The sequence below is a fragment of the Egretta garzetta genome, unplaced genomic scaffold (genome assembly GCF_000687185.1).
Source record: "Egretta garzetta isolate BGI_Z169 unplaced genomic scaffold, ASM68718v1 scaffold397, whole genome shotgun sequence".
NCBI classification, from domain to species: Eukaryota; Metazoa; Chordata; class Aves; order Pelecaniformes; family Ardeidae; genus Egretta; species Egretta garzetta.
Genome location: NW_009260493.1, coordinates 5,640,809 through 5,655,484, shown reverse-complemented (window position 1 = coordinate 5,655,484; position 14,676 = coordinate 5,640,809). Strand labels below are relative to the sequence as shown.

At 43.2% G+C, this 14,676-nt stretch overlaps 1 protein-coding gene across 3 annotated transcripts; it reads left to right on the top strand.

Annotated features, from left to right (window-relative positions):
- Nucleotides 1–60: 60 nt before the first annotated feature.
- On the top strand, nucleotides 61–8,521 carry CCDC28A (coiled-coil domain containing 28A). Of its 3 annotated transcripts, none has more exons than XM_035899811.1 (6): nucleotides 61–83; nucleotides 573–767; nucleotides 3,494–3,657; nucleotides 4,282–4,436; nucleotides 5,061–5,083; nucleotides 6,149–8,521. In XM_035899811.1, the coding sequence occupies exons 2-6, from the start codon at nucleotides 610–612 to the stop codon at nucleotides 6,201–6,203; spliced, it is 555 nt and encodes a 184-aa protein (XP_035755704.1). In that variant the 5' UTR covers nucleotides 61–83; nucleotides 573–609; the 3' UTR covers nucleotides 6,204–8,521. The 3 variants fall into 3 exon arrangements, with proteins under 3 accessions (XP_035755704.1, XP_009642614.1, XP_035755705.1); XM_009644319.2 differs by lacking the exon at nucleotides 61–83 and adding an exon at nucleotides 105–343; XM_035899812.1 differs by lacking the exons at nucleotides 61–83; nucleotides 5,061–5,083; nucleotides 6,149–8,521 and adding an exon at nucleotides 106–343 and having other exon boundaries at nucleotides 4,247–4,332.
- Nucleotides 8,522–14,676: the final 6,155 nt, after the last annotated feature.

The window sequence follows — 14,676 nt, the reverse complement described above, 5'->3', positions numbered from 1 at the left end:
GCTGTGCCTGCGGTGCCCTCTGCCGCCTCCCCGGGGCGGGGGGATTTCGGAGGAGGCGTTTCCCCAGGCGGGGATATGACGAGGTAGCACCCGATAACAGCAGCGACACAGCGTGTGTTTTGCTGGGCAGCGCCCATCGATGGCATGTCGAATAGCAGCAATAACTCGGCGTCAATGGAGCTTTGACAAGGCCCCTCCCGGTAGAGGGGGTTGTTTGGCAAGGATGAATCGTGGCATCCTCACGCCACCGTCGTTTCTCAGTATTTTGATTGGCGTGGACTTGAGTAGTGTTGGTGTTTCCTAGCGATAATGCATGGAACACAAAGCTTGAGATCATTTTGAGGTACCTGTCGGCTGAAGATTTATTTCTGGCTTGTTTTGCTGATTAGGCAGGCCTGGGCAGCTCCTCCCCGGAAACTCGATTCTCTTGTTTGAAGAAATGAGTAACTGCTCATCTTTGAAGAAACTATTAATGCTGTATTCCCATGCACCATGACCTTTTTTTTCCCCCTTCCCGTTATTGTCAATGCCAGTTTTAATGGATGTTTCTTCTTCTTTTCTTCCCTTTGGAGGACAAGGAATTAGTCTAGATGCTGTAAGTGGGAAGAAATGGAAGAAAGGAAAATCAAGAGGAGGAGCCCCAAATCATCTACCAGTCACCCTGCTCAGGTTACTAACTCCAAGAAAAACTCGGTGCCAGTCAGTAAAAGTACAGCCTTTTCAAATCCTGCGCCACAGCCTGCAGTACAAAAACCAAAGTTAAAACGGTAAGCTTGGGAGCATCTTGCAAGCTCAGTGGAAGTGAGAGCCAGAAACCTGCCAATGCTCAGGCACTCTAAAGGGCATTTAGACTGGCTGGGACAGTGAAACAAAAGAGCTTCAGACTCCTGAAAATTTTTGATGATTTATCTGTTTTAGCAAAGCAATTTGTGTTTAATGCAATGTAATGGCTATTTTGCAGAAAAATATTCTCAGTGCTACTCTCGTAAGCTTTGTAAAATGTTGCACAGTGCTGTAGGCTCGCTGCTAACAATTTAGGTGAAGAGATGCTAGCCCAATGTGGCTGGTAAGATACGAGTTGGGTGATCAAATCTGGCAAATGTGGGCATTGTATGGGAAATAGCAGAGCCCCAGATGTACAGCTGTAAGGAACAAACAAAATATTACATGACTGCAAGGTTGGAACTCACAAGTAGGGCAGGAAATGAAGGATGTAAATTGAACAGGATGAGCTAGAACTGGAATTTCCATGTGTTTTGTTTGGGGACTCATCACTGGGGGCAGCGGTAGCTCCCGGGCCATACTCATGCAAAGAGAAAGGCATTCAGCTCTTCAGAAAGTACCATTTTGGAACAGTTTGTTCCAAACAGTGTTATTGAAGATGCATCTATTTCAGTTTCAGAATGTTAATTTTCCTGCATGTTAAAAAATGTAGTTCTTGGCCATGGCAGGTACAGTAGATAAATGAGTGCAGAAGGATTTTAAGTGAAATGTTAAGCGGAATTGAGAGAGGCAGCGGAGTTTATTGATCTGTAAGTATTAGCTGAAGATCAAATACTGAACTGTCCTCTTCGGCACAGATAGTCTGTTTAAAGGACCCAGTATTGGCCTGAGGGAAACACAATGCATTTCTGCAATATAAAGTCATAACACGTTTTCCCTGGAAAAAAAGAAGTAATATTTGAAGGGAAATAATAATACATACTAACTTTCTATAAAGTGGTGGTGCCTGCATATGACTGTACGGTTTATTAAGACTCAACACTCTTCTGGAGTATACTAGAAATTAATTTCTTGTAGCCCACAATGCTGGCTAGAGGAGAAAATGTCCCTGTTGCTTTAAGTTTTAGAAAAGGACATTCTTGCTCAATTATTAAGTGAAGCTTACTAAGCAGTGGTAATACAGACAATTTCTCAAACTCTCCAAGCAGGAGTGGCAATTGAAATAACAGTGCAAGGATGAACTGCTGATATGACAGTGGAGTAGGAGTATTTAATTAATTTTCACTTCATCTACAAGAATCTAATGAAGTAAGTTTCCCAGGAGGGATAATATTTTGTATTAAACTTCAGATACAGGTGGAAAAAATCAATTACCTTCCTGGCATGCAAACCTTTAAGTCTGAAATTGAAGCAGAAATAGCCGAAGTTAAACTTAAATTGAGACATGTTGCTCTGAGTTGAGCTGGATATGATAATTGTTGGACTGTTAGTTGTTCCAGCATATAGACTATGTAGTCTATACAGTGTTTATAGACTACAGAAACTGTTAGGCTGGAAAAAAAGAATGATTGTTTCCCACAGGAAGGAGAGAATTTATGACTTGCAGAGCATGGGAGTATTCAAGGGAAGGGTGGAGCTTACTATGCTGTAAACCCTATTATCTTCGCTAATTAAATGAACCCTCTTTATGAAGCCTGTGATTTTTTTTTTTTTTTTTAATATCCCATAGTATTCTGAATTTTTATTTTTAGGCTCAGAATTTTTCACTGAATCAGATTCTGAACAGACTCACCATGAGGCTGCAGAAGCAGTCATGCCAGTGTGGGAGGAAGGCTGTGTGCATGTGTGGATGGGCAAATCGGGGATGAAAACAGCCCCTTACCTTGTGTTAGGTTAGGATGCTGTCTGTCTGTCCATCTCTGGGGCAGAGATGGACTATGCTACTTCTTACTGGTCATTGAGTGTTTAGCTTCCATATTGACTGCACGTTCATTTGGATTTATAATAGTTACTCATTTTCAGTTGTGTAGTCTCCATGGGCACAAGGTGCTCTGAATAAATTCTGTGTCAAGAGAAAAATGTATGGATCCAGGAGTTTTGATGGGTTTATTGCAGAGGGGGCTGTAGAGAATTTTTAGCGCATTAACATTTATTCAGGCACGGACATTCTATTTGGTATGTGTCAGAGGACTGGGAGATTGCTTTTGATGGTGAGTTTTACAAAATTGGGATGTTACTTGGAGGTGGGAAGAAGGAGCTCTAGGAAAACTTACCTGGAGGCAAGGTCGCCTTCCTGTATAGGTTCTAATGAGTTGTTTTCCACACTGGTTGGAGTCTATAGGTGTTTGCAACAACAGGAGCATATGATTGCTGAGGGATTTTCTCTATGGCATGAGGGAGTTTGCAGATGCTCTTTGGATGATTTTATGTAGATAATGCCCCATGCGCCATTGTTGGGTAATGGTCCCCTTTAGATTATTAAGATGCCCATTACATACCTGTGCTCCATTGATGTTTCTCACTGTTAATAGGCAAGCAGGTTGTTGGAATCCTTTGTTTTGCATTATTAAACTGTCAAGACCGTAATGTTGTTATGTTGTTCTTTATTCTTACGACAAACTGGTGATCCATTTTTTAACTTTAAAAGAGTGATTGAAATATGTATTATATATTTTCCATTTAATTTTCAAAGCCCAGATGTACATTTCAGATTCTCAGTGAAAGTGAAAGCAGGAAATAACCCTTCTGTTTAATTTTTCTTTTTTTTCAGTGTGATAAAAGAGAAAGCCAAACCTCCAGGAGGTGAAGCAAAAGGGGCACAGGCAGCACCAATCCAGCATTCTTTTCTCACAGATGTATCAGACGTCCAGGAAATGGAAAGGGGACTCTTGAGTCTCCTGAATGACTTCCACTCCGGCAAACTTCAAGCATTTGGTGAGCACATGAATTGTCTGTATATAATAGTTGTTTTTATAGCTATACAATGGTAACATTTGGGAACATGGGTGCTGTATGGGCAGGCTGCCAGTTTGTTATATTGGACTCTGCCATATGAAATGAAGTTTAACATAATTAATAGAACTTACTGCATTTTTAAATTACAATTCTGTTGTAAGGTTGGTTTTGGTGTGAGATTATTCAAATGCCACTTCATTGTTCTTTCCAGCATGGCTTACCAAAGGCAGTACCCTGGCTTATGGATTTAAGATACCAAGTTTAAAGCCAATTATTTATGATAGTATAGGAATAGTAAGAAGTAACCATATTTAGCACCTGATCTTGCTGCATATTAACACTTCAGGCCTTCCTAAATCAGAGAAACTCAGGAGTATAGAAAAAACACGTATATTCTAAAAAACAGCAAGTACATCCAGTAGTTATTGTAAGTTCAGCACAACATAACACCAGACAGGGTAGTGAAATAGGGAGAAATCACTGAAAAAAGCACTTGTAAATTTGATGTTTGAATTCCTCTTGTCCAATGTAAAAAGCTGCATCTGTGCACTTTCATTTGCTCTCTCAGGTTTCTTTAGATAAAGCTGTTGCTCGTCCTTCTAGGAAATGAATGTTCCATAGAGCAGATGGAGCATGTGCGGAGTATGCAGGAGAAACTTGCTCGCCTCAATCTGGAGCTCTATGGGGAGCTGGAAGAACTCCCTGAAGATAAAAGAAAACTAGCCAGTGACTCCAACCTGGATAGGCTGCTATCAGATGTAAGTACAGGGAAGGCAGAACACACAAAACTTTGCCCACAGAACTTGGATCAGGAAAACAACACTACTGGGTGGGCAGTGATGTACAGTGGAGTAGAACTTAGTTCTGTAATGAACAGAGACAGAAGCCCTACCCTCACCTTGGCTTTGAGAAACACAGTGCCTCATTTTCTGTTTTTGTAGGCTGCTGCTTGCTTTGGTGAGTGGAGCAGTCTAACCGTAAGCTCTCTGAGGATGTAGGCCTGTTTAGAGACAACCAACGTACCAAGGAACTATGAGCACTTTCCCTGTGGTCCATCGCCTATATCTGGCGAAGACCACACATGATGAGGAATTTAGATCTGTATATTTGACACTTTCAGTTTCTCCCTTCTCTTGGTGTATTTCCATAAAATCCTAAACTCTTAAAATGTCTTCAGATTTCCCAAGATGAGCAGATTTAAACTTAATTTGGAACTTAGGTCTGTTGGTATAGAATTCAGTGCAGGTTCGCTCTGCTTTTTGTAATAAAATCACACATTTCAGCCCAAACTGTTAGTGATTTCCTTCATTGTTTTAGTGTGTCATCATATCAGCATAATTGTTGCATTTGACTAACTGATACTTTCTACATTTATATTGCAGTTAGAAGAACTGAATTCATCTATGTATCCTTTTCCTTAAATGGCTATTTTGCATTATAATTATTGTTAACTGTAATCAAACTAGTGTATTTCCCCAGTAACTGGTGTCTTTACAGGAGTCTGGTCACTTCAATAATGTCCTTTCTTCTGAATTAGTACTGTCATACAGCATGGGTTTTAGGTTCTTCCAGTACTTAAATGACCGCATCTTAACACTTTTAATTTCAGGCTGTTTTTTTCAGATGATGATGTATTCAGCTAGCATGTACTGCTTTAGACAATGTGTTGACAGTAGATGGCAAAGCGGTCAGAAGCAGGGTCTTTGTGCGTGCTGCTTGCTGAGGCATTCTGGGACAAACATACATAATATTCCTTTTATGGTACTCAGAAGTGTTCTGTCCCACTGATAAGTGAATCCTATTCCCTTTTAGTTTTCCCTAGAAATACGTGCCGTTGCTTATCACTGGTTTTACTGTGAACAGTGGACTGACCTAATTTTTTTTTCTAGGGTCAGACTATGGTTGAGTCAAATACTTCAGCAGAGTTTTGGTAATTGAACAAATGGGTGCTCTTAGCCCACCCAGAAGAAGATAAAGCTGAATGTCTTAGCTTGTCTTTCACATCGTGCTTTTGATAAGCTAAGAATGCAGTTGAGGAGCATTGTGTTTGGTTTGTACTGCAGTCTGGTTATTTCTGGTGTCACATACTTTGTATGCGTTGCAGAAGGTGGGACTCTGGTTTGGGACTTAAGACACTAGTACATACATTATCTGTGTGTGTAGAGCTGATTAAAGCTAGGTCTCATAAAGAACACAAGTGGAATGTGATGATAATAATACCACATAATAGTGATAAAAATAACCTGCCATCCCCCTTGATCTGTCAGCTAATTCTGGAGGTATGTAATGCTAAGGCTCATCAAGGAAGATTAATCTACTGGTTGAGAACTAGCATAGGACTTGATAGAACTGAATCCATCTGGACTGGTGCATACCCATCACGGGACTAAGCATACTTTCCTGTGGCACTGCTACCTTGTTTACACATCACCTGTATGTGACAATGTTATTCCTTAAATGTTTGCTTCAGCCAAAAACTACATTTAGCAGATGCTCAAGATATTCCGAATAGTGCCACGGGCTGAAAGAACAGCTTTGTCAATTTGGATTCTGCCAGCTTTTCTTTTGTTTTTCCCGACAGTGGAATCTGGAACCGTTGTTGGTTTTGGTTTGGTTTTTCTTTTTAATTTTACAAAATGAAGAATCAGAGTGCAAATCCAGGTGTTTTTCTGCACATTCCTCTCCGAGCACTTCATTATGTCAGGACTCAGTATCCAGAGTTTTAAGTAGGTTGTTGTGACGCTATGCTTTTTACTATTGCCTTATTTAAGTGAAAAATTGGGGAAATGTGGAAGTGCATTTCTTCTGCTCAGTGCTGTTCATATGGTTGAAAATTATGTATGTATATAAGTTCATTAGAATTCCTCCAATTTTTATGAAGGTAGCGATGATGTTGGCTTTTGATCAGCATGTAGACAATCTGCACGCTACATCTTTAGTGTTTTGTTGATCAATGATGCCACAGATTAATTTATTGTTAATAAAGTAAACCATATATAAAATGTTTTATTTAGAGAAGCTGCTGTCTCTGCAGCTCTATTAGGGTAAGAGTTCCTGCAGAGTTTACTTTCTTTCATTACTGTGAATAACTATAAAATGTCACTGAATTAGAACTAGCATGCATGCTAGCAGTCCACATAATTTGAAGTATTGTGAAATTCCAAAATTGGGTCAAGTTACTGTTCAATAAATCCAGTAGATGCAATTTTATACTCATTCCTATGTTACAAATAGTCTGGTGTTAACTGGTATAATCTTTGTGTTCACAGGCAGAGGGGAAAAAATAATCTGTATTGGTATAAAATCAGGCTGGCTTTAGATCCAAGATTTCTGTCCCGGTCCATTGTACTATGCCTTTGGTTCTAGATTTGTTATGTTCAGATTTTAGGTAATACATTCAGATTCTGTATTGCATATACTTGCTGCACAAGGAGTGAAGTCTCTGTCCTTCTACTTGAGAGCAAAGTTTTCATCAGCCCAGAGTGGGTGTGTGGCCAGGGAGCAGAAGATGCCTGTTTGGTGTCTTTGGAGAAGATGCTGCTTTGGCCTCAAGACGTAGCTGTGGATTCCATTAGCTCCAGCTCCTTTCGGAATCACATGCAGGGCCAAGTCTGCGTGCTGCAGCTGGGGACAGAGGGATTGCTGAAACACCACAGGGTGCTCTGGCTACAAGTTGAGCTTCAACCACCCTTATTCCATGCCTCACCTATCAGGCACATAACTATGATGAATGAAGCAGTAGGGATCCCACTTGGGCTTTTCCTTTAGGAAGTTCTTGTTCTTTACGTGAGTTGTCTCATTCATTCCTGAGGTTCTCCAAGAGTTTTGCATGCTGCTTGGTGCATACCTGTGATGGTGTGAAATCCAGTCAGCTTAGGAGAATTAGAACACAACATGCTCCTCACAAAACGAAGTCCAGGTTTTTTTTTTTCCCCCCCACTCTTAACCAATACTCGGGCAATTATCCCTTTCTGCACAGTAACTTTTCCCTGTTGGCACTGTGGACTTGTTTCTGTGCAGGCTTCTGACCATCCAGCATGAGAGCAGTGTGATTCAACCCCATGCCTTGAGGTGTGGTGCTGATTATGGTGGCAAAAGTCAATAGCAGAGCTGCATTTACACAAGTAAGAATGACATTGTAGCAGCTCATTTGGATTTGGGAGCAGAGCTCTCCCCTCACCAGCAACTTGCCACAGTGCAGTATATTGCAGAACTGTAATGCATACTGGTCCCAAAACACTCTTAACCAGTAGTTCTCATCATTTAAGCTATTCTACAATAAAGAGAATTCTTCTTCCTTTTGGGTCTCTCATCTAACTCTGCTTAGGCTTATGACTTCAAACACATTTCCAGTAACTGATGTGTTGTCTGTTGGATGCCTTGATCTCTAAATTTCTGTAGCAATTCATGCAAGTACATCTTGCATAGATATAATTTGAGATAGGGACATAAATACCTTTCTCAAGCAGCTGTTTAGAGTTATACAAGAAATCACACCTTTTTCTTCAATGAACTTAAGCCCACAGGCAATCGCAACTTGGGAAGAATGCATTAATTGCAAATAATTACAGAATTAAAATTATCTTATCTCTTCCTGGATACATGTTTGCATCTTTTACACAGCCTGTTAATGATGATGCTTGTTATCTTTTGGCTTCATACAAGAAAATTTTGTAGCAAGGTCTTTGAGAGACTGAGCTGCTCTGAGGGTGGTAAATAAGCTAATCGCATTCCTAGGTCTGGCAGGAAAAGAAAAAATCAACTAACATTTGTGGACAGTCTTTTGTAATTATAAAAGTACATAAGCAGCTGCATGAAATGAGGTCCTTTTCTGTTATCTTGTTTCCTGAAGAGTTGTTTATGGAGATGGAAGTGTATTAACAGTGAATGTTTCCTGGCCTAAAGTCACACTGATAAATGGATACAGTGTTTGAAACCAACGTTCTTTCCTGCATCACCGATCTAGATTACCTCACTCCAAGAGACATTGCAGAACCTCAGTGAACCAAAAAAGAAAATAAAAATCAAAGAAAAGCTGATAGGAAAGGAGGCGTCTTAGAGGATTTGGAAGAGAACTGGCCAGCAGGTCAAGGGAGGTGATTCTGCTCCTCTACTCCACTCTGGTGAGACCCCACCTAGAGCCCTGCATCCAGCTCTGGAGCCCTCAGCGCAAGAAGGACATGGAACTGTTGGAGCGGGTCCAGAGAAGGTACACAAAAATGATCCGAGGGCTGGAGCACCTCTCCTATGAGGACAGGCTGAGAGAGTTGGGCTTGTTCAGCCTGGAGAAAAGAAGGCTGCAGGGAGACCTGACTGCAGCCTTTCAGTACTTAAAGGGGGCTTGTAAGAAACATGGGGACAGACTTTTTAGCAGGGCCAGTTGTGACAGGACACAAGGGGTAATGGTTTTAAACTAAACCAGGGTAGGTTTAGACTAGATATAAGGAAGAAGTTCTTTACAATGAGGGTGGTGAAACACTGGAACAGGTTGCCCAGAGAGGTGGTGGAGGCCCCATCCCTGGAAACATTCAAGACCAGGTTGGACGGGGCTCTGAGCAACCTGATCCAGTTAAAGGTGTCCCTGCCCACTGCGGGGGGGTTGGACTAGATGGCCTCTAGGGGTCCCTTCCAACCCAAAGCGTTCTTTGAGATGAGAGTCAGTGGTATTAGCCACCTCTTTCTTTGAAAACAGTAAGACAAATTATCTAATGGCTGATGTTAGATCTAAATTTTGAATCTTAAAAAGTTAACCTTGTAACAGATCATTTTCTCCCCTCCTATTTAGAAATACCAGGATTAGAACGAGACCTCCAATACATAGGTCTTTAATAGCATTAAACCAACAAAAATCAGAACACAAAACAACCGAGAACAAACTAAGTTCTCCCACAAACTGGAAGACTGGGACCAGAGTGAATGAAAGAAAAATAGAGTAGTTTGCAAATAATCTGACCACCCCCATCAGTGCAATATTGCAGCACTAAACTGAAGGCCAAAATACTGAACAAGTTTATTAAAATGACAGATGTATACAAACACTCACGCAGCCATGCTCAGCTGTGCCTTGACATTCTCATTGGTGTAAAGGAGCAGACACATCAATTTGTCAGGGCCTACTGACCTGGCTGTCGTAGTGCACAGCAGCCTCTGTTGTACAACTAGAGCACTGCAAATGCACAAGGAGCAAAGGCGTAAGGGCAAAGTCCAAAAAAAAGGAAAGCCTGATTAAATTGGGATCATGACCTTCTGTAAATTTAGTTCAAACAGTAAGAAATGTGAGTATTTACTGTGGAGTTCAATGGCACGTTAGAGCCTTATAAACCACACGCGACCCAGCGAGGCTTCACAACTACATCACATTCTTTGTATTTTGTATCGGATATTGATTGCTAATGCCTGTTCAGTATCCCCAATCCCAATTGATCCTGGTTATGTGTCACTTCAGAGTATTTCACCTTCAACACTGTATTTACAGGGCTGCTGAAGCATCAGCAGGTGATGCTTCGCATTTTTCATACGCTTCCACTCCAAAGGTGTTATTTGTACTTTTAGTTCTATTCCTTACAGGAATTTCAAAATGCCGCCCCACTCTCCTCACCTTCCCAAAGCAGACAGGGAATTGAGTACGTCTCGTTTTTTTATTTCTTCAAACACAGGTTCATGGGTTTTGCACAGATTACGCTTTCATCTTCCACATTAAAAAAATAAAGGAAATGACACATTTTCCCACAAGAGGCAATAAACCCAACGCCTGCCCTCAGACAGGAGCAGATGTGGGAACGCTTTGCCCACATGAAGTCTCAAGCTTTTTGTGAGAAATCAAACCTCCTGTTCTCGCGTGGGCCATTTCCCCAGCGATTCCCTTGTGCGAATGCCGACTGCTGTAGGCCTGGCAGGGCCCCCGAGGGTAACTTTTTTCCATCAAGGAGCTGCTCGGAGCTCACCTATCACAGGGCAGCTGGGCAGACAGCTCGCTTCTTAGAAGGGAAGAATCTGGCCTAGGCTACCCCAAACGACATGAGGATGCACGCAGGCTTACAGTGCGTTGGAGCCGTTTCTTCTAAATGCACTCGCATTTCACCACTGCTGATGCAATCGAGTCTGGCACTCCACGTCAAATGTCACGCACGCGAATCCGTTCTGCAAACGCTGAGTTCCGGCTGTTCGGGATTACTAACGCAGAACATGTCTTAGCCAGCAATATGGGAAATCCATTCCCTTTTAGTTACAAATAATTAAATTCACTGTCAGTGATCCATGCCTTGCGCAACCTTACTGTCGTCATCACCAACCATGGGCTTTATTTATCACGGGCCTCTTCGCTCAGTATAAAAAGACAGAATATTTAATATGGATGAGTAGATACCAAATCCTCGACTGGCTGCCCAGAAGTACCGGCTACCAACCCGCGTGCAGCACAGAACATTCAGTAGCGGGAACAAGATGTCAGAGCAGGCCCCGTGAGACAAAACCACACGGCGAGTGGAGAGAAGGTATTTTTCCTAGACCTGCGTCAATAAAGCGGGAGCAATCCACACGCAGCTCCGGGCTTCAGCTGGCTCACAGCCCAGCACGGCGACAAGGGCTACCGATCACTGCCGTGAACACGGGTGAGCTGCAGGTCAGCCAGCACGTTTTGACTTGTTGGTGCCAAACCTAGAAAGACTTCCTGCAAATTGCAGGTTTGCTTCTTTGCTCTTGAGAAATGTGCTGCTATGCTACGCTGTGTTATGGGATTTCTTTACAGTCGTTACAGGCTTGCAGGAAAAAAAAAGCCCTCCCCCAAATCACATCCTTTCAGCATTGCTTTTGAAGAGACAGAGGGTGTGTCTGTGTTAACCTGGCAGCAGCGAAACTGGTTGTATGCTATCACTCTTTAAAAAACAATGCTCTCGAGATAATTTCAACACAAAATAGAAAGCAACTTTCAGAACGCAGTAATCAATAAGGGTGACAGGGTATGCTGCACATAAGAAACAGCATCGCACCCGCAAATATCTGCGCTCACGTGATTCGGCTTCTGGTGCACAAACAGCCTGATGGAGGAGCTCAGCTTCTCTCTTCAACCTCAGTAACTCGCTGACACGTCTTTGCCATCTGATGCAGCAGTGACTGCTGTCTTCCCCGCCAGAAGTACTTGCAGCAGACGCGCTGTAAAAGGCAACGTCTTTAATTTACTGGAAACCATGAGGGTTTTATCCTAAGAATGTGACTGAAATTAGAAGCTGGCAGGAGACTTGGTTTCCAAGGCAAGGCGATGTCTGGAAGTACCAGACTTCTAAGTTCCAGACTGGCCCCAAACAGTTCTCAGCAGCTCATGGAACGACCTCAGCAGATCTAATTTAAGCCTCCAGCTGTGGGTTCAGACAGGCAGACAAACGAAAACCAGCCATCCTCTCAGAGCAGCCTAGCACTCCAGAGATTGCTAGTCCAAAACAGAAAACTTGATAGCCATTTCTTAATTTCTGCCACATACATTGAAAGTTGTAGCCCCTGGGGCTAAATCTGCCTCAGGAGAAGATAAAAGCATGCCAAGTGTGGATTTACAAGGAAAATTACCACCAGTAATTTGTACTTTACAAACATCAAAAGCACGTTTTCAAACTCCCTGCTCCCCATAATGACAGCAGCGCTGGAAAAGGCCTCCTCTACCATCAGGCCCACTCAGACATGGTATAAAAATAAACAGAGCGGCTGGGCTGAACTGCCTAAGTTTATAAATCTGCAATCCCATAGCAGCGCTGGAAAAGGCCTCCTCTACCATCAGGTCCACTCAGACATGGTGTAAAAATAAACAAGAGTGGCTGGGCTGAACTGCTTAAGTTTATAAATCTGCAATCCCACGTTATTCGGTAATGAAGTTGTTTGTTCTGCCAGAAAAGTTGGGCCTTTGAGAGCAAATGAACGTGTTACGACAGAACACACCACTACTTCGGGGAATGTGTTTAGCCAAAGAACTGCTGGTGAGCTGGATCGGGAGTAGAAGAACCACCCAAAAGTTCTCTTTGGGGAGGCCCTTCAGAAACATTCTCAAGCCTCCAAAATTGCACGTGCTGGAAAAAAAACCCAGCCTGGCAGGGCTGTAACCTTGCGTGTTAGGGCGCTACTGACTCTTCACTCCTTCTCCCTAATGGAAAAGTCTAACAAACAGCAGCAGGGTGCAACAGCAGAAGATCCACCCAAGAGTGCTGAAGGAGCTGGCAGAGGAGGTTAAAAAGCCACTCTCTATCATCTATCAGCAGTCCTGGTTAACAGGGGAGGTCCCAGATGACTGGAGATTGGCAAACGTGACACCTATCTTCAAGAAGGGCCGGAAGGAGGATCCGGGGAACTACAGACCAGTCAGCCTGACCTCAGTACCAGGGAAGGTTATGGAGAGGTTCATCTTGAGTGTGCTCACCAGGCACATGGAGGACAATCAGAGGATCAGGCCCAGTCAGCATGGGTTCATGAAGGGAAGGTCTTGCCTAACCAACCTGATTTCCTTCTACGACCAGGTGACCCGCATGGTAGATGAGGGAAAGTGTCACTGAGCCCCAGAGGAGAATGGGGGTACCCATGTAGCAAAGGCCCCTCCTGAGAGCTGGGGTGTTTGGCCAGAGTGGGAAATGGCCAGTGTGTGGGACTGGTCTGGGACAATTTTACTGGGCATTTTACATGGCAGAGAATGGGCCCCTTTCTATTGCACTTTTAGTGTCTTGTTTCCTTCGCCATGATGCCTGGCTGTGCACCACGAAAACACTTCTGAGTGCCCCCACTCTGCGTGCACACACAGACAATTTATCTCTATGCTGGTGTTTTCCTCTCTTGGGTACATACCTCCCAAAACATTGAGAACACAAGGAGAAAGGAAAAGGACCTGGTGGTACTGGTTGACAGTCGACTGAATATGAGCCAGCAGTGTGCCCAGGTGGCCAAGAAGGCCAATGGCATCCTGGCCTGTATCAGGAATAGTGTGACCAGCAGGACAAGGGAAGTCATTATGCCCCTGTACTCGGTGCTGGTGAGGCCGCACCTCGAATACTGTGTTCAGTTTTGGGCCCCTCACTACAAGAAGGATGTTGCATTGCTGGAGCATGTCCAGAGGAGAGCAACCAAGCTGGTGAGGGGTCTGGAGCACAAGTCATACGAGGAACGGCTGAGGGAACTGGGGTTGTTTAGTCTGGAGAAGAGGAGGCTGAGGGGAGACCTTATCTCCCTCTACAGCTACCTGAAAGGAGGCTGTAGTGAGGAGGGGGTCGGCCTCTTCTCCCTGGTAACAGATGATAGGACGAGGGGGAATGGTTTGAAGCTGCGCCAGGGCAGGTTTAGGTTAGATATTAGGAAAAACTTCTTCACTGAAAGGGTTGTCAGGCTCTGGAATGGGCTGCCCAGGGAGGTGGTAGAGTCCCCATCCTTGGAGGTATTTAAAAGAAGGATAGATGAGGTGCTTAGGGACATCGTTTAGTGGTGGGATGGCAGGGTTAGGTTAAAGGTTGGACTCGATGATCTTAAAGGTCTTTTCCAACCAAAGCGATTCTATGATTCTATTCTATGATTCTATAAGATTTTTAAAGCAGTGGCTCTATTGGGCGTTTGCTTGGAAGACAACCCTACAGCATGTATTTTCAAAATCCTCAAGTTTCATTGTTCATGTGTCACTACTAAATTAATTAGGAAGGTACCGTGTCACTTTGAAAGGCATGTAAAAACAGGACACCCTCAAATAAGAGTAAGGAATGGAAGAAAGTTGTTCCTTGTTCAACATGACCATCACACCTGTTTGGCATGGGTGTGTTTAGACTGGTAAGCACTGTCTTTACACCGATTTGAAAAATATTAAAAAGATGCAAACTTCACAACAGCTCCCCCTCTAGCGTGACAGTATCAGGGTCATTATATTTCGTCTCTGATCTCCAGCTCACTTCAGCAGTTTAACTCTGTAAACTAAACGCTTTTGCAACAGCACGAAAATGCTAGGAGGAGGGAACCCAACGACGCCATCGCTGCAGTCCCTTA

Bases quoted from the DNA above. Each gene is read 5' to 3' on its own strand.
- CCDC28A (XM_035899811.1), top strand. From the start codon at position 610: ATGGAAGAAAGGAAAATCAAGAGGAGGAGCCCCAAATCATCTACCAGT. The intron at 768-3,493 runs GTAAGCTTGGGA...CTTTTTTTTCAG, and splicing joins CAAAAACCAAAGTTAAAACG to TGTGATAAAAGAGAAAGCCA. The intron at 5,084-6,148 runs GTATCCTTTTCC...TGTTTGCTTCAG, and splicing joins GAAGAACTGAATTCATCTAT to CCAAAAACTACATTTAGCAG.